This window comes from Physeter macrocephalus, chromosome 2, assembly GCF_002837175.3.
Source record: "Physeter macrocephalus isolate SW-GA chromosome 2, ASM283717v5, whole genome shotgun sequence".
Classification (NCBI taxonomy): Eukaryota; Metazoa; Chordata; class Mammalia; order Artiodactyla; family Physeteridae; genus Physeter; species Physeter macrocephalus.
The window spans coordinates 135577582-135590965 of NC_041215.1; the positions used below are offsets into that span (position 1 = coordinate 135577582).

At 50.3% G+C, this 13384-nt stretch overlaps 1 protein-coding gene across 1 annotated transcript in view; it reads left to right on the forward strand.

Moving 5' to 3' along the window:
- The first annotated feature begins 312 nt into the window (after nucleotides 1–312).
- MLPH (melanophilin) overlaps nucleotides 313–13384 on the forward strand; it is a 52212-nt gene continuing 39140 nt past the window's right edge. The window contains exons 1-3 of the mRNA XM_028497178.1: nucleotides 313–422; nucleotides 12580–12798; nucleotides 12887–12999. Of these exons, the coding sequence (XP_028352979.1) occupies nucleotides 313–422; nucleotides 12580–12798; nucleotides 12887–12999 (442 nt within the window). The remainder of the gene's footprint in view (nucleotides 423–12579; nucleotides 12799–12886; nucleotides 13000–13384) is intronic.

Consider the following 13384-nt stretch of genomic DNA (forward strand, 5'->3'; position numbering starts at 1 on the left):
TTTTCCTTCCTTTGTCCTCTTGGCATTGATTGGGGTCTTCGGTGTCCTCAAAAGGGGCATAACGTCATCTGAAGTCTGACTCCTGGGGTATGGGGATTGTACACATGGGTCCATTTATTTCGGCTGCACGCATTTCCAGACACCCATCTGCCTGTTTTCTAAAACCATTTGACCCAGGTTCCAACCGCTGGGAAATCAGCACTCTCTGTGTTGCCTCTTCTTTGTGAATCGTCTGGCATCTGCACGCGGGCTTCCTGGGCTGAACACTGTGGTCCTGTGTTATTCCAGGTGTGACCCTGAGGAGAAGCAGAGATGGGGAAAAAGCTGGATCTTTCCACGCTCACGGATGAAGAGGCCAGGCACGTCTGGGAAGTGGTTCAACGGGACTTGGACCTTCGCAGGAAAGAAGAGGAGAGACTAGAGTGAGTGTGTGTGGCTGGGCCCCTGCAGTGCAGCCCTGGCGGCCTCCGGATGGGCCGCCACCTCGCGGCCCTCTAGTGGACAGACGGCAGGAGCTCGGGTACAGGACACTGGCCGGAAGCCGGCGCTGGGAAACATTCTGCTTTCTGGCCTTAAGAAACTGTAATTAAGTTTCTTCCTAATTAAAACAGGGAGATCTGACTTTCCTCCTGAGAGCCAGATATTCCCTGAATAGTTTTAGTTCCACCTGCTCCAACCCCAGGGTGACATTCTCTCCTAAGTGGGGTGATGCTTAGGGCACGGCATTGCACGAATAAAAGAGCTAAAGGTGATGAATAGGGAAAGTCTTGATGCTGGCCTGAAACACCCAGAAGCTGGGAGCAAGGGCATTTAAGACAAAGGCTGACTTCTGCCTCTTTCCAGCAGTGTTGGGGGCACCTCATCCTCAGCATGGAGGCCCCAGTGCCATTTTGCATCTCTCCCCGTGGGCTGAGCTAAAACCCACCCGGCGTTACTCACTCCCCCCTCTGCCCTTGCATATTCCTCCACCAGACCTCCAAGGCTTAGGTGTCCCCTGGGCTCCCTGTCGTCCTGGTGACTTTTGAGGGTTGGTGGGCCTACTGCGAAGGAGACATTGAGTGAAGACTCAAGGCGGGGAGATAGCCAGGGAAATGCCCGAAAGGCTCCTGGCGGCGGAGCACTGAGAGGAGGTCAGAGCCGTGAAGGGGAGCAGGCCGTCGGGGGGCCGAGGACCCGGGCAGGACTTGGGCCTTCCCCGCGTGGCTGCAGGCCTTCGGGCAGGGGAGTAACAAGACCGGCTTCTGCTCTGCAGGCGGTGGGCTACGGAGAGGTGGTCAGATGAGCTTTGAGCGGGGCACCTGCAAGTTTGCCACGGGGTGGATGTGGGGTGTGGAGCAGAGGAGGCGTCAAGGTCAGGGTCACTGCAGAGCCATGGCCTGAGTAACCGGGGCGTGGAGGGGTCGTCACCTCACCTGGGGAAGGGGAGGGTGGAGCAGGTGTGGAGGGAACCAGGACACGGGGCAGACCTGTTGACACTGGGTCGCCTGTTCGACACGAAGTGGACAGGGAAGCCCCCCCACACACACACGGGGCTGGAACCCAGCAGAGACAGGACTGCGGGCGCATCCACCTACAGATGCTGCGCTGCTACGGTCACTCCAGACGTAGTGGCTTAAAGCACACAAATCCCTCGCGACTCTGGAGTCCACGAGTCGAGGTGTGGGCGGGACTGCCTGCCTTCTGGAGGTTCCCTTGCCTCTTCCAGCGTCTCGAGGCACCCACGCTCCTTGGCCTCCCGCCCCTCCTGCCTCTTCGAGGCCGGCAGCCTGACGTCTTCCAGTCTCTGTCTTTCTGACCTCTGCTCCCGTCCTCGCATCTCTCTGACCCTCCTGCCCTCCTGTTTTGCTTAGAAGGATCTCATGATCGTGCTGAGCCCAGCCAGCTAATCCCATCACCATCTCACAGCCCTTAACTTAATCGCACCTGCAGAGTGCCTCTGGCCCTGTAAGGTGACACAGTCTCAGGTTCTGAGAACCAGGACGTATAACGTTTTTGGGGTATAGAGGGATCATTACGTAGCTGCCCCAGTATTTAAAGCCGTGGGCCTGGAGGAGACCACCTTGGAGGAGCAGCGGTGGAGCCTCTGGGTCCCGACACAGAGCGGGGTCCACACACACCGGCAAACTGCTAAGTGAAACAAGTTCAGCGGAGCGCAGCGCCTCTCTGGATGGCGGGGAGGCGTCTAGGGCGGCGCCGCGAGGCTTCCTGCCGCCTCTCTGTGGAGCCCGCCGCCCTCCGCTCTGCCCCGGGTTGTCATTACGAAGGCGCTTTCTCCCCACTGGTGTCTAGGGCCCTGACTCAGCCCCCGGCGACCCCCGGACGGGGGCCCAGAGCGGACCTTGGCCAGCGTCCACGTGCTGATTGGGCCCGCGCTGCCCCTCGTCCCCTCCCTCTGCTTCAGCCGTGGCCTGGAGGCTGCACCCGGGGCCCAGGGCCGCGCGCTCTCAGCGGCAGAGCCCACCTGGCCTGTGCTCTGGGGGTCACAGCCTCTCCAGGCGGCCCAGCTGTTGTCACTTTTATTTTTTTATTTTATTTTATTTATCTTTTCAATGGAAGTGTAGTTGATGTACTTTTATTTTCAGTGACAGCTTAGACCCTCCCGTTCGATACGTATATAGAATCGCAGATCAATCAGAGGGGAGGGGAACCCAGCCCTCCAGGGAGACCCTTGAGTGGGTCAGCCCCTCCCTCCGTCCAGGCAGAGGCCAGGTGGTTTTGCGGGAATTCCTGTCTTTCTTGTCTACGGGGGATGCCCTCCTGACACCCTTCCTCTTTATTTTCCATGTTCCTCTAGTCATTTCACACTATAAAAGGGAGACACGCCCAGGTAACCCGCAGTTGCTGCTGGGAAAGGAAGTCTCGTAAGGATCCGGGCTGTGTTGCCTCCACTTCTGGGGGGCCTACGGGGCAGGTCAGGTCCCCGGCCAGTCGGTCACGGTCAGGGTGATGTCCTTGTTCGGAAGTGCCTGAGGTCTTCTGCTCCAGCGGCCTTCAGATGGGCCTCTCTGCTGCGTCTTCTTGGCCTTCCGTGTGCGATTAGATGGTGAGCTTATTAAATACAATAGCGCAGGGCATGGTCCCTGGAAGTGCTCTAGTACGGTGAGGTGGTGGTTCAGAGAATCCACGTCAGAGTCAAGGCAAGGATGCTGGAGCCCCGGTAGCCTTCCCGGGATTGGTGCTTCCTGTGCAGACATAGGCCCCCGGTGACACACTTGGGAAGAGTCGTGTGAACAGCGGCGGCTTAGTGCAGGGTCTTCTGTGGGTTTTATTTTTTGATGTTTTTGTCTCTTGCTCACTGTGGTGTTGGTTAACTGTGCAACAAGAGGGGAAGCCGCCTCTGCCTGTGACAAGCCTTATCCCCAGGGTCCCCGTGACCCCTGGGAGCAGGGCCCAGGCGTGTGGTTCTGAGGCCAGGACACGCGGGGTGTGGGTTCAAGTTCTGCTCGGGTGGGTGCTGAGACTTAGGAAGGGCGTGGCGGAAACAAGCCGCGAATAAAGACATTTGGGTTCTGGACACTGAGATTGGTTCTGCAGAGCAAGTTGGCTAAAATGCCAGCAGTCTACAGTGAAACTGAAGACAGTTTAAAAAGAATAAACCTCCTTCTTCCCAATCTCCTCTCAGTGTTAATCTGTGCATTTCACCAGTTTCAACATTAATCGTCCATTTCCTGCAACCACAATATCCCATTCTCTGTCACACGTCTGGGTTTCTCCACGATTCCTTGGAGTCCTCATATTTTCTCCCAGTTCCTGATTCTTTAATCTATGGATCAACAATGGGCTGAATGGAGAAACTGGCCCTCAGGTGACCACTAAGTGGGTGACCTTAACAAACTGAGCTGCTCAGGGGTTATTCAGATGAGTTTTTGGTGTTACCCACCCCCGCGTGAGAGTTGGTCTCCCTGCCTACTCTGCCTCATCCTCCTTGGAAGTCTCCCTCCTCCCAAATCCCCTTCCACACTGATACTCCTCACTCCTCAACCCCCTTCTTGATATTCTGCCGCTCACACCTACCTTTCCCCTCCCCCAGTTAAATGCCTGTCGTTTGCTGGTCTGCCCCAAGATGCAGTTCTACATCCCTATTTTTGCAGCCGACCTCCATCTTTTTTTAACATGTTTATTGGCGTATAACTGTTTTGCAATGGTGTGTTAGTTTCTGCTTTACAACAAAGTGAATCAGTTATACATATACATCTGTTCCCATATCTCCTCCCTCTTGCGTCTCCCTCCCTCCCACCCTCCCTATCCCACCCCTCTCTGTCCCACCCCTCTAGGTGGTCACAAAGCACAGAGCTGATCTCCCTGTGCTATGTGGCTGCTTCCCACTAGCTATCTAATTTACATTTGGTAGTGTATATATATGTCCATGCCACTCTCTCACTTGGTCCCAGCTTACCCTTCCCCCTCCCCATATCCTCAAGTCCATGCTCTAGTAGGTCTGTGTTTTACAAGGTTGTGTTAGTTTCAGATGTATAGCAATCAGATGAGTTTTTGATGTCTTTGACACACTCTGAAAGATGCCAAATGGATGGCCCAGCTCAAAACACCTACCGAGGTCGTTGACAGAACAAAGGTAATAGGAGGGGAACCGTGGAACCAAGAAACAAACACATGCATTACTTGGAAAGAACTTTCCTGTCCTGAATACACTCCAAGTGGACATAGTGTGTGGGCTCAAGGTCAGTTCACCAGCAGCACATTTACTGGAGGGGCGATTTGCTAAAACAGCCAATTCACCAAATATACCAGTTAGGAAACAATCAAACAAAAAAAGGAATACGTTTCCTTTAGTGTTTACAAAGTTAACAGAAATGTTTGTTTGATGGATTGCTGCTCAGTTTTTCTCCCCATGTGGGAGCATCACCCTGTAAAGGATGCTGGGATGGGGCCTGGGTGAGGGCTCCGGCACCTTCTCCTGTGGGGTAGGACCAGCATCTCTTTGGCTTCTGCTGTCAGTGTGTGACCAGTGAGCTGGCCCAGGTCCCCAGCACCAATGCCCGCATGCCCAGTAGACCATCTCCATGACACGAAAGCCTCTGACCCCGCGGCCAGGCCTGACCTCCTGCCCTGTGCAGAGGACTTCTCACAGCCCCGTGGGGCAGATGGAGGCCATCCGGTGGTGAAGGGCAAAGGCTGGAGCATCTTGGTGCCATCTTCCCCATGAGCCTCCTAACGGGACATTTCAAACAGAACACGCTTGTTCCAGGGACTGGGGCTGTGGGCAGACCGTGTGGATAGCTACCCTCTGAACTGACCGGGAGGACGTCCCTGGGGGTCTAGCTGCTGAGTGGCAGGTGCCTTGTGGAGCTTCCAAACGGCTTTTCTCACAGGCTATTTCGGGAATTCGAGGAGAAGGAAGGGGGAGGCCATCTGGCCTTTAGCCCCAGGCAGATATAAGTCTGTCCCTGAAGTCAGCATGTGTGACCAGGGACTCGGGAGTGGGGTGTTTACTGTACATGGTGTGATGTTATTCCTGGCTTCCCATCAACACAGTGCTACACTCTGGAGAATCCAACACCCAAAGATGCACAAAAATTCTTAGGCAATTCCTCAAGGCTTCACTCTCCTCCAGACCCTGGTCACCGTCGCAGTGAGCTCACCCAGTTCCTCACAGAAAGCTCAAGGCCACTAGGTGTAACCTCCCCCCATCCTGCCCCCATCCTTACCTGTGTTCATGCCCACCCTGTGTTCCCTCTCCTGGCCCTTACTTGTGCTCTGGCCCTTTCCTGTCTGCTCCCAGCTCCTGGAGCATGGAGCTGCCTCAGTTACTCCCTCTCTGCCCTCTAGCTCCTACTTGGAATGTCAGTAGGATCAATCGCCATATTGGAACAAAAAAAACAAAAGCAAGAACAAACAAACAAACACAGAAAGCCTTTCCTTTGTCGCTGACACCCTGCTAAACTCTGGCACATCTTGCTCCCTTTATTTGAAAAGACAGTCCACACTCAAGGGCTGCACATCCTTTACATCTGCCTCATGTTCCACTGGTCTGTTGTAGCAGCTACCCCTTTCACAGATATAGATAATCAGTGAAACAGCATGAAAGTCCTAAAATGCAACCAAGTATGTATAACAATATCTAGTACAACGGTAACATTTCATATCAGTAAGAAAGGGAAGAATTAGTTAAAGCTGTAAGTGTTGGAATAGTTGACCACGAGTGCAGGGCTGGGGGAGGGAGTTTGACCTCAGTTAGATTTATAACTGATACATTAAAAATGTAGAATATGAAACTGAAAATTACTGGAAGAAAATATAAGCAAATATGTACATAATCTTGGAGCGGAAAAGCCTACATAAGACAACACAGGTAGACAGCACAAAATACTGATAAGTATGGACTAAGTATGTACATCTGAATTTAAAAGGAAAATGTTTAATTTTTTAAAAATTAGAAGAAACGGTTTTAACAGAAATCGCAGTGATTCATATCTCTGTTCTCTAAAGAGTGTCTTAAAATCAGAAAGAGAAAGAAGTTTTCCAAATTAGAAAAACACAAAAATCCCAAAGTTTACATAGGAAAGGGATAAATGAGAATGCATGGGTGACTCATGTCGCTGGGTGAGGACCCAAGTTTACCTAAATAGAACAGCCTGTTTTCAAGGGCACAGCCCACAAGTCAAATATTAGGGCTGTGGACCTTCCCCAGAAAGGCAAACAGGTGGTGATGTGGATTTGCAATCTTTGCAAACAGACCTGAATGCCTGAGATTACCCACGAAAGAGCTCCTGGTGTGACACGTGGCTTGCAAACCATGACTTGCTTTAAAAATAAATAATAATAAGGAATTTGAGGTCACCCTTTGCTGGGCCACCTGGCACCACAGACAGGCAACTCCAGGGTTGAAAACACAGGGGCTGAAACAGGAAGTCAGCTGCCAGCACAACCTAGAGATTAATTTTCGTCTGAGATCACTTACGAGATTCCTGGGAGCCTCCCTCTCAGCGGGCTGTCGTTCACACATCACCATGTATTTCCTCTTTATCCCTTTTATCATCATTTGCTCATTCTCTTCAGAAGACCTCAAAGAACTTTAGCAAGTGTCTATTTCCCTCATCATAAGTCCTGATACTTAACTCATATAATCAGGACCTTAGATCATGTAATTGCTCTTCAGTTCTGATTACATTATGTTTGTCCTCTTTCAGCAATTCTCTCTGACACTTTAGTTTGGTTGATGTAGTTTTAATACTTTTGTCTCAATTCTATGACTCATTGGTCCTTTCACCCTCATTCTTAAGGGTCATACTTGAGATTCGATTTTCAGTCCTCTGGAGCACATCTTCATGTTGTTCTCTCAGGAATGGCATGGCGGGGGGGGGGATTTTATATTTGGGAATCTCTCAGCTGGGAGTGAGATCTCTGCTCACACATTTTCCCCTCAGAACCATGGCGGAATAATGAGCCCCCAAAGATGCCCATGTCCTAATCCCCCGAATCTGTGAGTATACTGGGCTGCCTGGCAAAGGGGAATTAAGATTGCAGATGCAATCAAGGGTGCCAATCAGGGCCTGGACACAGGGAGACAGTCCTGGGTTATCCGGGTGGGCCACAAGGGGCCTGACAGATGGAAGGAGGGGGGCACACAGGTCAACGTAAGAGTGATTCATGGTGAGAAGGACTCCACCCGCCATTGCTGGCTCTGAGATGGAGGAAGGGGCTGTGAGCCAGTGAATACAGTTGCCCTCTAGAAGCTGGGAAAGCAAGGGCACAGACTTCCCCCTGAGCCTCCAGGAAGAATCCCAGTCCCACCAACACCTTGATTTTGGGTGCCATGTAGAACTACCATAGCTTGAGAGGAGAAGTCAATACCTGGCTTCAAAGCTTCAGAAGTCAGGCTGACTCTCTTGTTAGGTGCTAATGCAGCTGGTGACTTTAAGTTGAAGCCAGGGCTCATTGACCATTTTGAAAACCCCAGGGCCCTGAAGAACTATGCTAAATCTACTCTTCCTGTGCTCTATAAATGGAACAACAAAGCCTGGATGACAGCACATCTGTTTACAGTACAGTCTACTGAATATTTTAAGCTCACTGATGAGACCTACTGCTCAGAAAAAGTTTCCTTTCAAAAGAATACTGCTCATCGACAATGTACCTGGTCACCCAAGAGCTCTGATGGAGGTGGACCATGAGATTAATATTGTTTTCATGCTGCTAAGACACATCCATTCTGCAGCCCATGGACTGAGGAGTAATTTTGGCTTCTAAGTCTTATTCTTTTTTTTTTTTTTTTTTTTTTTTTTTGCGGTACACGGGCCTCTCACTGCTGCGGCCTCTCCCGTTGCGGAGCACAGGCTCCGGACGCGCAGGCTCAGCGGCCATGGCTCACGGGCCCAGCCGCCCGGCGGCATGTGGGATCCTCCTGGACCAGGGCATGAACCCGTGTCCCCTGCATCGGCAGGCGGACCCTCAACCACTGCGCCACCAGAGAAGCCCCTAAGTCTTATTCTTTAAGAAATGCCTTTCATGAGGCCATAGCTGCCGGAGACAGTGATTCCTCTGATGAATCTGGGAAAAGTAAATTGAAAACATCTTGGAAAGGATTTGTCATTCTAGATGCCATGAAGAACATCCATGATTCATGGGAAGAGGTCCAAGTATCAACATTCAGAGGAGTTTTTAAAAGTTGATTCCAACTCTCATGGATGACTTTGAGGGGTTCAAGACTCCAGTGGAAGAAGTAACTGCAGATGTGGTGGACACAGTGAGAAAACTAGAATTAGAAGTGGGGCTCCAGATGTGACCGAATTGCTGCAATCTCATGATACAACTTGAACAGATGAGGAGCTGCTTCTCATGGATGAGCAAAGAAAGTGGCTTCTTGAGATGGATCTACTCCTGGTGAAGATGGTGTGAAGATTGTTGAAATGATAACAAAGGATTTAGAATATTCCATAAACTGAGTTGATAACGCAGCAACAGGATTTGAGAGAATTGACTCCAATTTTGAAAAGTTCTACTATGGGTAAATTGCTATCAAACAGCATTGCGTGCTACAGAGAAATTGTTCATGAAACGAAGAGTCCATGCAGCGAACTTCACTGTTGTCTTATTTTAGGGAATCACCGCAGCCTCCCTAGCCTTCAACACCCACCACCCTGATCAGTCAGCAGCCACTGACACAGGCAGGACCCTCCACCCGCAAAAAGAATATGACTCAGAAGAAGGTTAGCAATTTTTAACAAGAAAATATTTTAATTAAGGTATGTGCATTATTTTTTCAAACATAATGCTATTGCACACCTAATAGACTTCAGTATAGTGTAAACATAACTTTCATTTGCCCCGAGGAACCAAGAAATTCCTGCGACTCCCTTTATTGCAATATTCATTTTGTTGCGGTGGTCTGGAACTGAACCCACAATATCTCCAAAGTGTGCTTTATTACCCGTCAGGTGTTTGCCCTTCTCTGCCTTGGCCATCATCTTCTCTCCGCACTTCTGTCTCCTCAGCCCTTTTCTTTGCATTCTAGGAGAGTAAATGTGTGGCTTCCAAATCAGCAGTTCTCAAACATTTTGGTCTGAGGGACCCTTTATAGTCTTAAATTACTGAGAACCCCAAGGAGCTTTTGTCTAGCTGGGTTGTAGATGTCAATATTTATCCCATCAAAAATTAAAACTGGGCGTTTTAAAAATAGTCATTCATTTATTTAAAACAACAATAAACCCCTTACAACATAATAAAATTTTTATGAAAAATAAGTTTTTTTCCAAAATAAAAATATGAGTGAGGAAAATGGCATTGTTCTGTATTTTTTGAAAATCCCTTTAATGTCTGGCATAATCGGAGATAGCTGAATTCTGATATTTATTCCGCGTTCAATGTGTTGTAATATGTTGTTTTGTCTGAGGTGTTGGAAGAAAATCTAGCCTCACCCAGATATGTAGTAGGAAAAAGCAGGAGTGTTTTAGTAGCTTTTTCACATAATTATGGACATTGTTTTGATAATACATGAAAACCCTATGACTGGTAGTTTCTTAAAGGAAGTTACAATGTGGAATCTGAAACCATGTCAATGAACTTTACCTTTCCTGTTACATTAAAATCCATTGGTCCATCTTGCACTTGATGTCAGTCTTCTATCCACGCGTGATTTTGTGACACCTATGCAGACTTTCCAAACGTCGACACGTTTCATTATACAGAACCCAAAAAATCACATCACTGCTGATCTTATCAGAAGCCTCTCAGTGATGAAAACTGTCAGGCTCAAGTCAGCAGAGACATAAAAGTTTTCCAAAAGCCTTTGAGCTTGAAAGCTTGAGTTCTGTCAGTGGCAACAAATACTGTCCCTTGACACACTTTTAATCAAAGACGCACTTCATCAAGACACGCTTTCCTTTCTTTTCTTTTCTGGCAGATTGACTGCTGGTACACTCTGTACCTCTGGCTTGATCTGTGCTGAGGCCCCAGAACTTTCACCCACCATAGCTTTTGCACCACCGGTGCGGGGGTCAAAGAGCAAAAAAGACAAATATTACCTTAATGTTATTATGAAAAGAGTCTTGACCTTGTGGACCCTGTCAGAGGGTCTCAGGTACCCCTGCAGGTCCCTGGAGCACACCTTGAGAACTGCTGTTCTGAATCCCTGGACTTGATGTTCTGCCTGTTTCCCTCCCCATTGCCAACCTCAGCCCCTTTCCACATTCACTTTAGCCCAGTCTTCACCTCAGTGAGCATAGCCTGTGGTCTTTCCAGCTCAGCCTGGCTTCTTCTTACCTCCTGCCCCTCCCTCTTAATGCCCACTCAGCACACCAAGCAGACTAGTTTCAAGTCTTCCTCTGTTTACTACTACTGTGTAGTAAATCACATTCAGGGCATCTTTTATTCCTGAAGGTGACCTTAACTTGTCCCTGCCTGTCGTGCAGGGACATCTGGTCGACCCTGTGATTGCGATAAGCAGGGTATATGGATGGCTTTGGCCCCTCACGATCCTCCAGGTCCGTTGATGTGCCCTCTGGTTGGCAGGCATCTGGTGTTACTCTGCTGGACCAATACGGGGTCCCCTCTTCCCTCCCTCCTGTTTTCCAGCTGTGAAGAAGAGAATTTATGTTTTAAAGAATCTGAAGCAGAGTCACAGATGTAGAAAACAAACTTATGGTTACTGGGGGGAGGTAGGGGGGATAACTTGGAGGATTGTGATTGACATATACACACTACTACATATAAAACAGATAACTAATAAGGACCTACTGTATAGCACAGGGAACTCTACTCAGTACTCTATAATGACCTATATGGTAAAAGAATCTAAGAAAGAGTGGATATATGCATAACAGATTCACTGTGTTGTACAGCAGAAACTAGCACAATATTGTTTATCAATAATACTCCAATAAAATTTTTTTAATTTTTAAAAATTTAAATTAAAAAGTAAAATTTTTTTAAAATAATATATATTACAAATAAACATATTCACAAAAAAGGAATCTGAAGCAGAGTATCATTATCTGTTCCCCCAAATTCAGCATCTGAAAGTATCCAGCCACCACCCCAGGACTCTCGCGGGCTCTTATTTAAGAGGACTTCACATCCTGGGATGCAGTGTACCTCTACACGTCCTCATCTTTCTTCCCGGGGGTCCGACTCTACCTGGATGGAGAATGGGGGACCCATGCTGGGAGAGAAGCTGGACAAGGCCCTGCCCAGCCAAGGGGTGGCCTTTAGGTTTTCTGACTGAAGCAGATACATCAAGAGTAGACGTGGAGGACACTAGGCCCTTTCCACCTGGCCCCAGGTGCTCTGCTGTTTAAGGAAGACACTTTCTCTACCTTGTCAATGCAGCTTTACCTAGCCTGTAGTCAGTGGATGACAGTATTCTCCCTAGTTTCCTGCCACCACTGGGCTTTTTTTCTTGGCCGTGTGGATTCAGCTTCTCAACTCTTACTGTAGGGTGCCGACCTGACCTCCACTTACCTGGTGTCGTCCCCAGCTCAGGACCATTAACTCAGGCCAGGGTGGCAGAGCAGGCGTGGCTGACCTGGGCCTCACAGAGGAGAGCGTCGGCCTGGCCCGCCGTCTGAATGAGGCGTCCTCCTCCATCCTCTGTGGCTCTTCCTGCCGCTGCTCTGACCGGCCCAGGAACCTCTTGGATTTTTCTCTCTTCTCTAACCTCCTGCTAAACAATTAAACTGGGCCACAGAATGGCTGTAGATAACTGTGTGGCCCAACCAAGCTGCACCCCCAGGACCTCGCCGGGCCCCATCCCTGCTGGTTTCCTAGAGCCGCCAACCTCGTCTGGTCCGACGGAGCTTGGACACTGGGTGCTAGTGGCCACGGGTCCACACTCATCCAGCTATACAGCCTCCAGGCTCTGGGCTCTGCATCGGAAAAGCTCCGGGTTCGGGGTCAGAGCTGGGGAACCAACCTGGGGCCCAGGACCTCTGTGCACCCTCTTCCCACTACACTGAGTTACGTGAGGTGGTGCGGGCAGTTGTGGGCCCGCTCCCTCCTGTGAGTCTGAACCTGTATGGTTCGCAGCCCGTGCGTGTGTGTGTGTGCGCGCGCGCGTGGCGTGCCCTTGAATTTAAAGCCTGTTGCAAAAACAAGGCATCCGATATTTTCTTGTTTCCGATTAAGGGGTTTGAAAGGCAAGATTAAGAAGGAAACCTCCAAGAGAGAGCTGCTTTCGGACACAGCGCACCTGAGCAACACCCACTGCGCCTGCTGCCTGCAGCCCTTCCGGCTCCTCCAGACCCCCAAGAGGCAATGCCTGGACTGCGGCCTCTTCACCTGCAAAGGCTGCGGCCACACCCCGGAGGAGCAGGACTGGCTCTGCGGCCCCTGCCACCTGGCCAGGTGAGCCGAGACCTGGAGATCAAGTGGCCCTGCTGGCGGCGGGCACGGGGGTGTGTGCCGCCCGGGCCTGAGCTCTGTGTCTCTGCAGGCTGGTGAAGAGGGGCTCCCTGGAGTGGTACTACGGGCATGTGAGAGCCCGCTTCAAGCGCTCCGGGGGTGCCCAGGTAGCGCAGTCCCTCTGCGGGCGGCTGCAGGGAGCAGGTAAGGAGTGAGCCTCCTCCCTGGGCATCCAGTACGGGGCCTAGACTCTGTCTTTTCAGAAAACATTCCCTGTGAGTCTGATGATCATCAAGACTTAAAGAGATGGGTTGTAGCTCAATCGTTTGTTTTAATATTTTGAATCCAAGTATTTATTCCATGAAGAACTTGAGGTCCAGACGGTGTTCTTGCACTAAACGTGTGCTCACCTGTGTTGTCCACCTTGAAGCCGTTTGGGTAGAGGGAGATATCAGGGGACGGATGTGAGGTTGCCTGAGCTTAGAAGTGCCTCCTGGGGCTTCCCTGGTGGCGCGGTGGTTGAGAGTCCGCCTGCCGATGCAGGGGACGCGGGTTCGTGCCCCGGTCCGGGAAGATCCCACATGCCGCC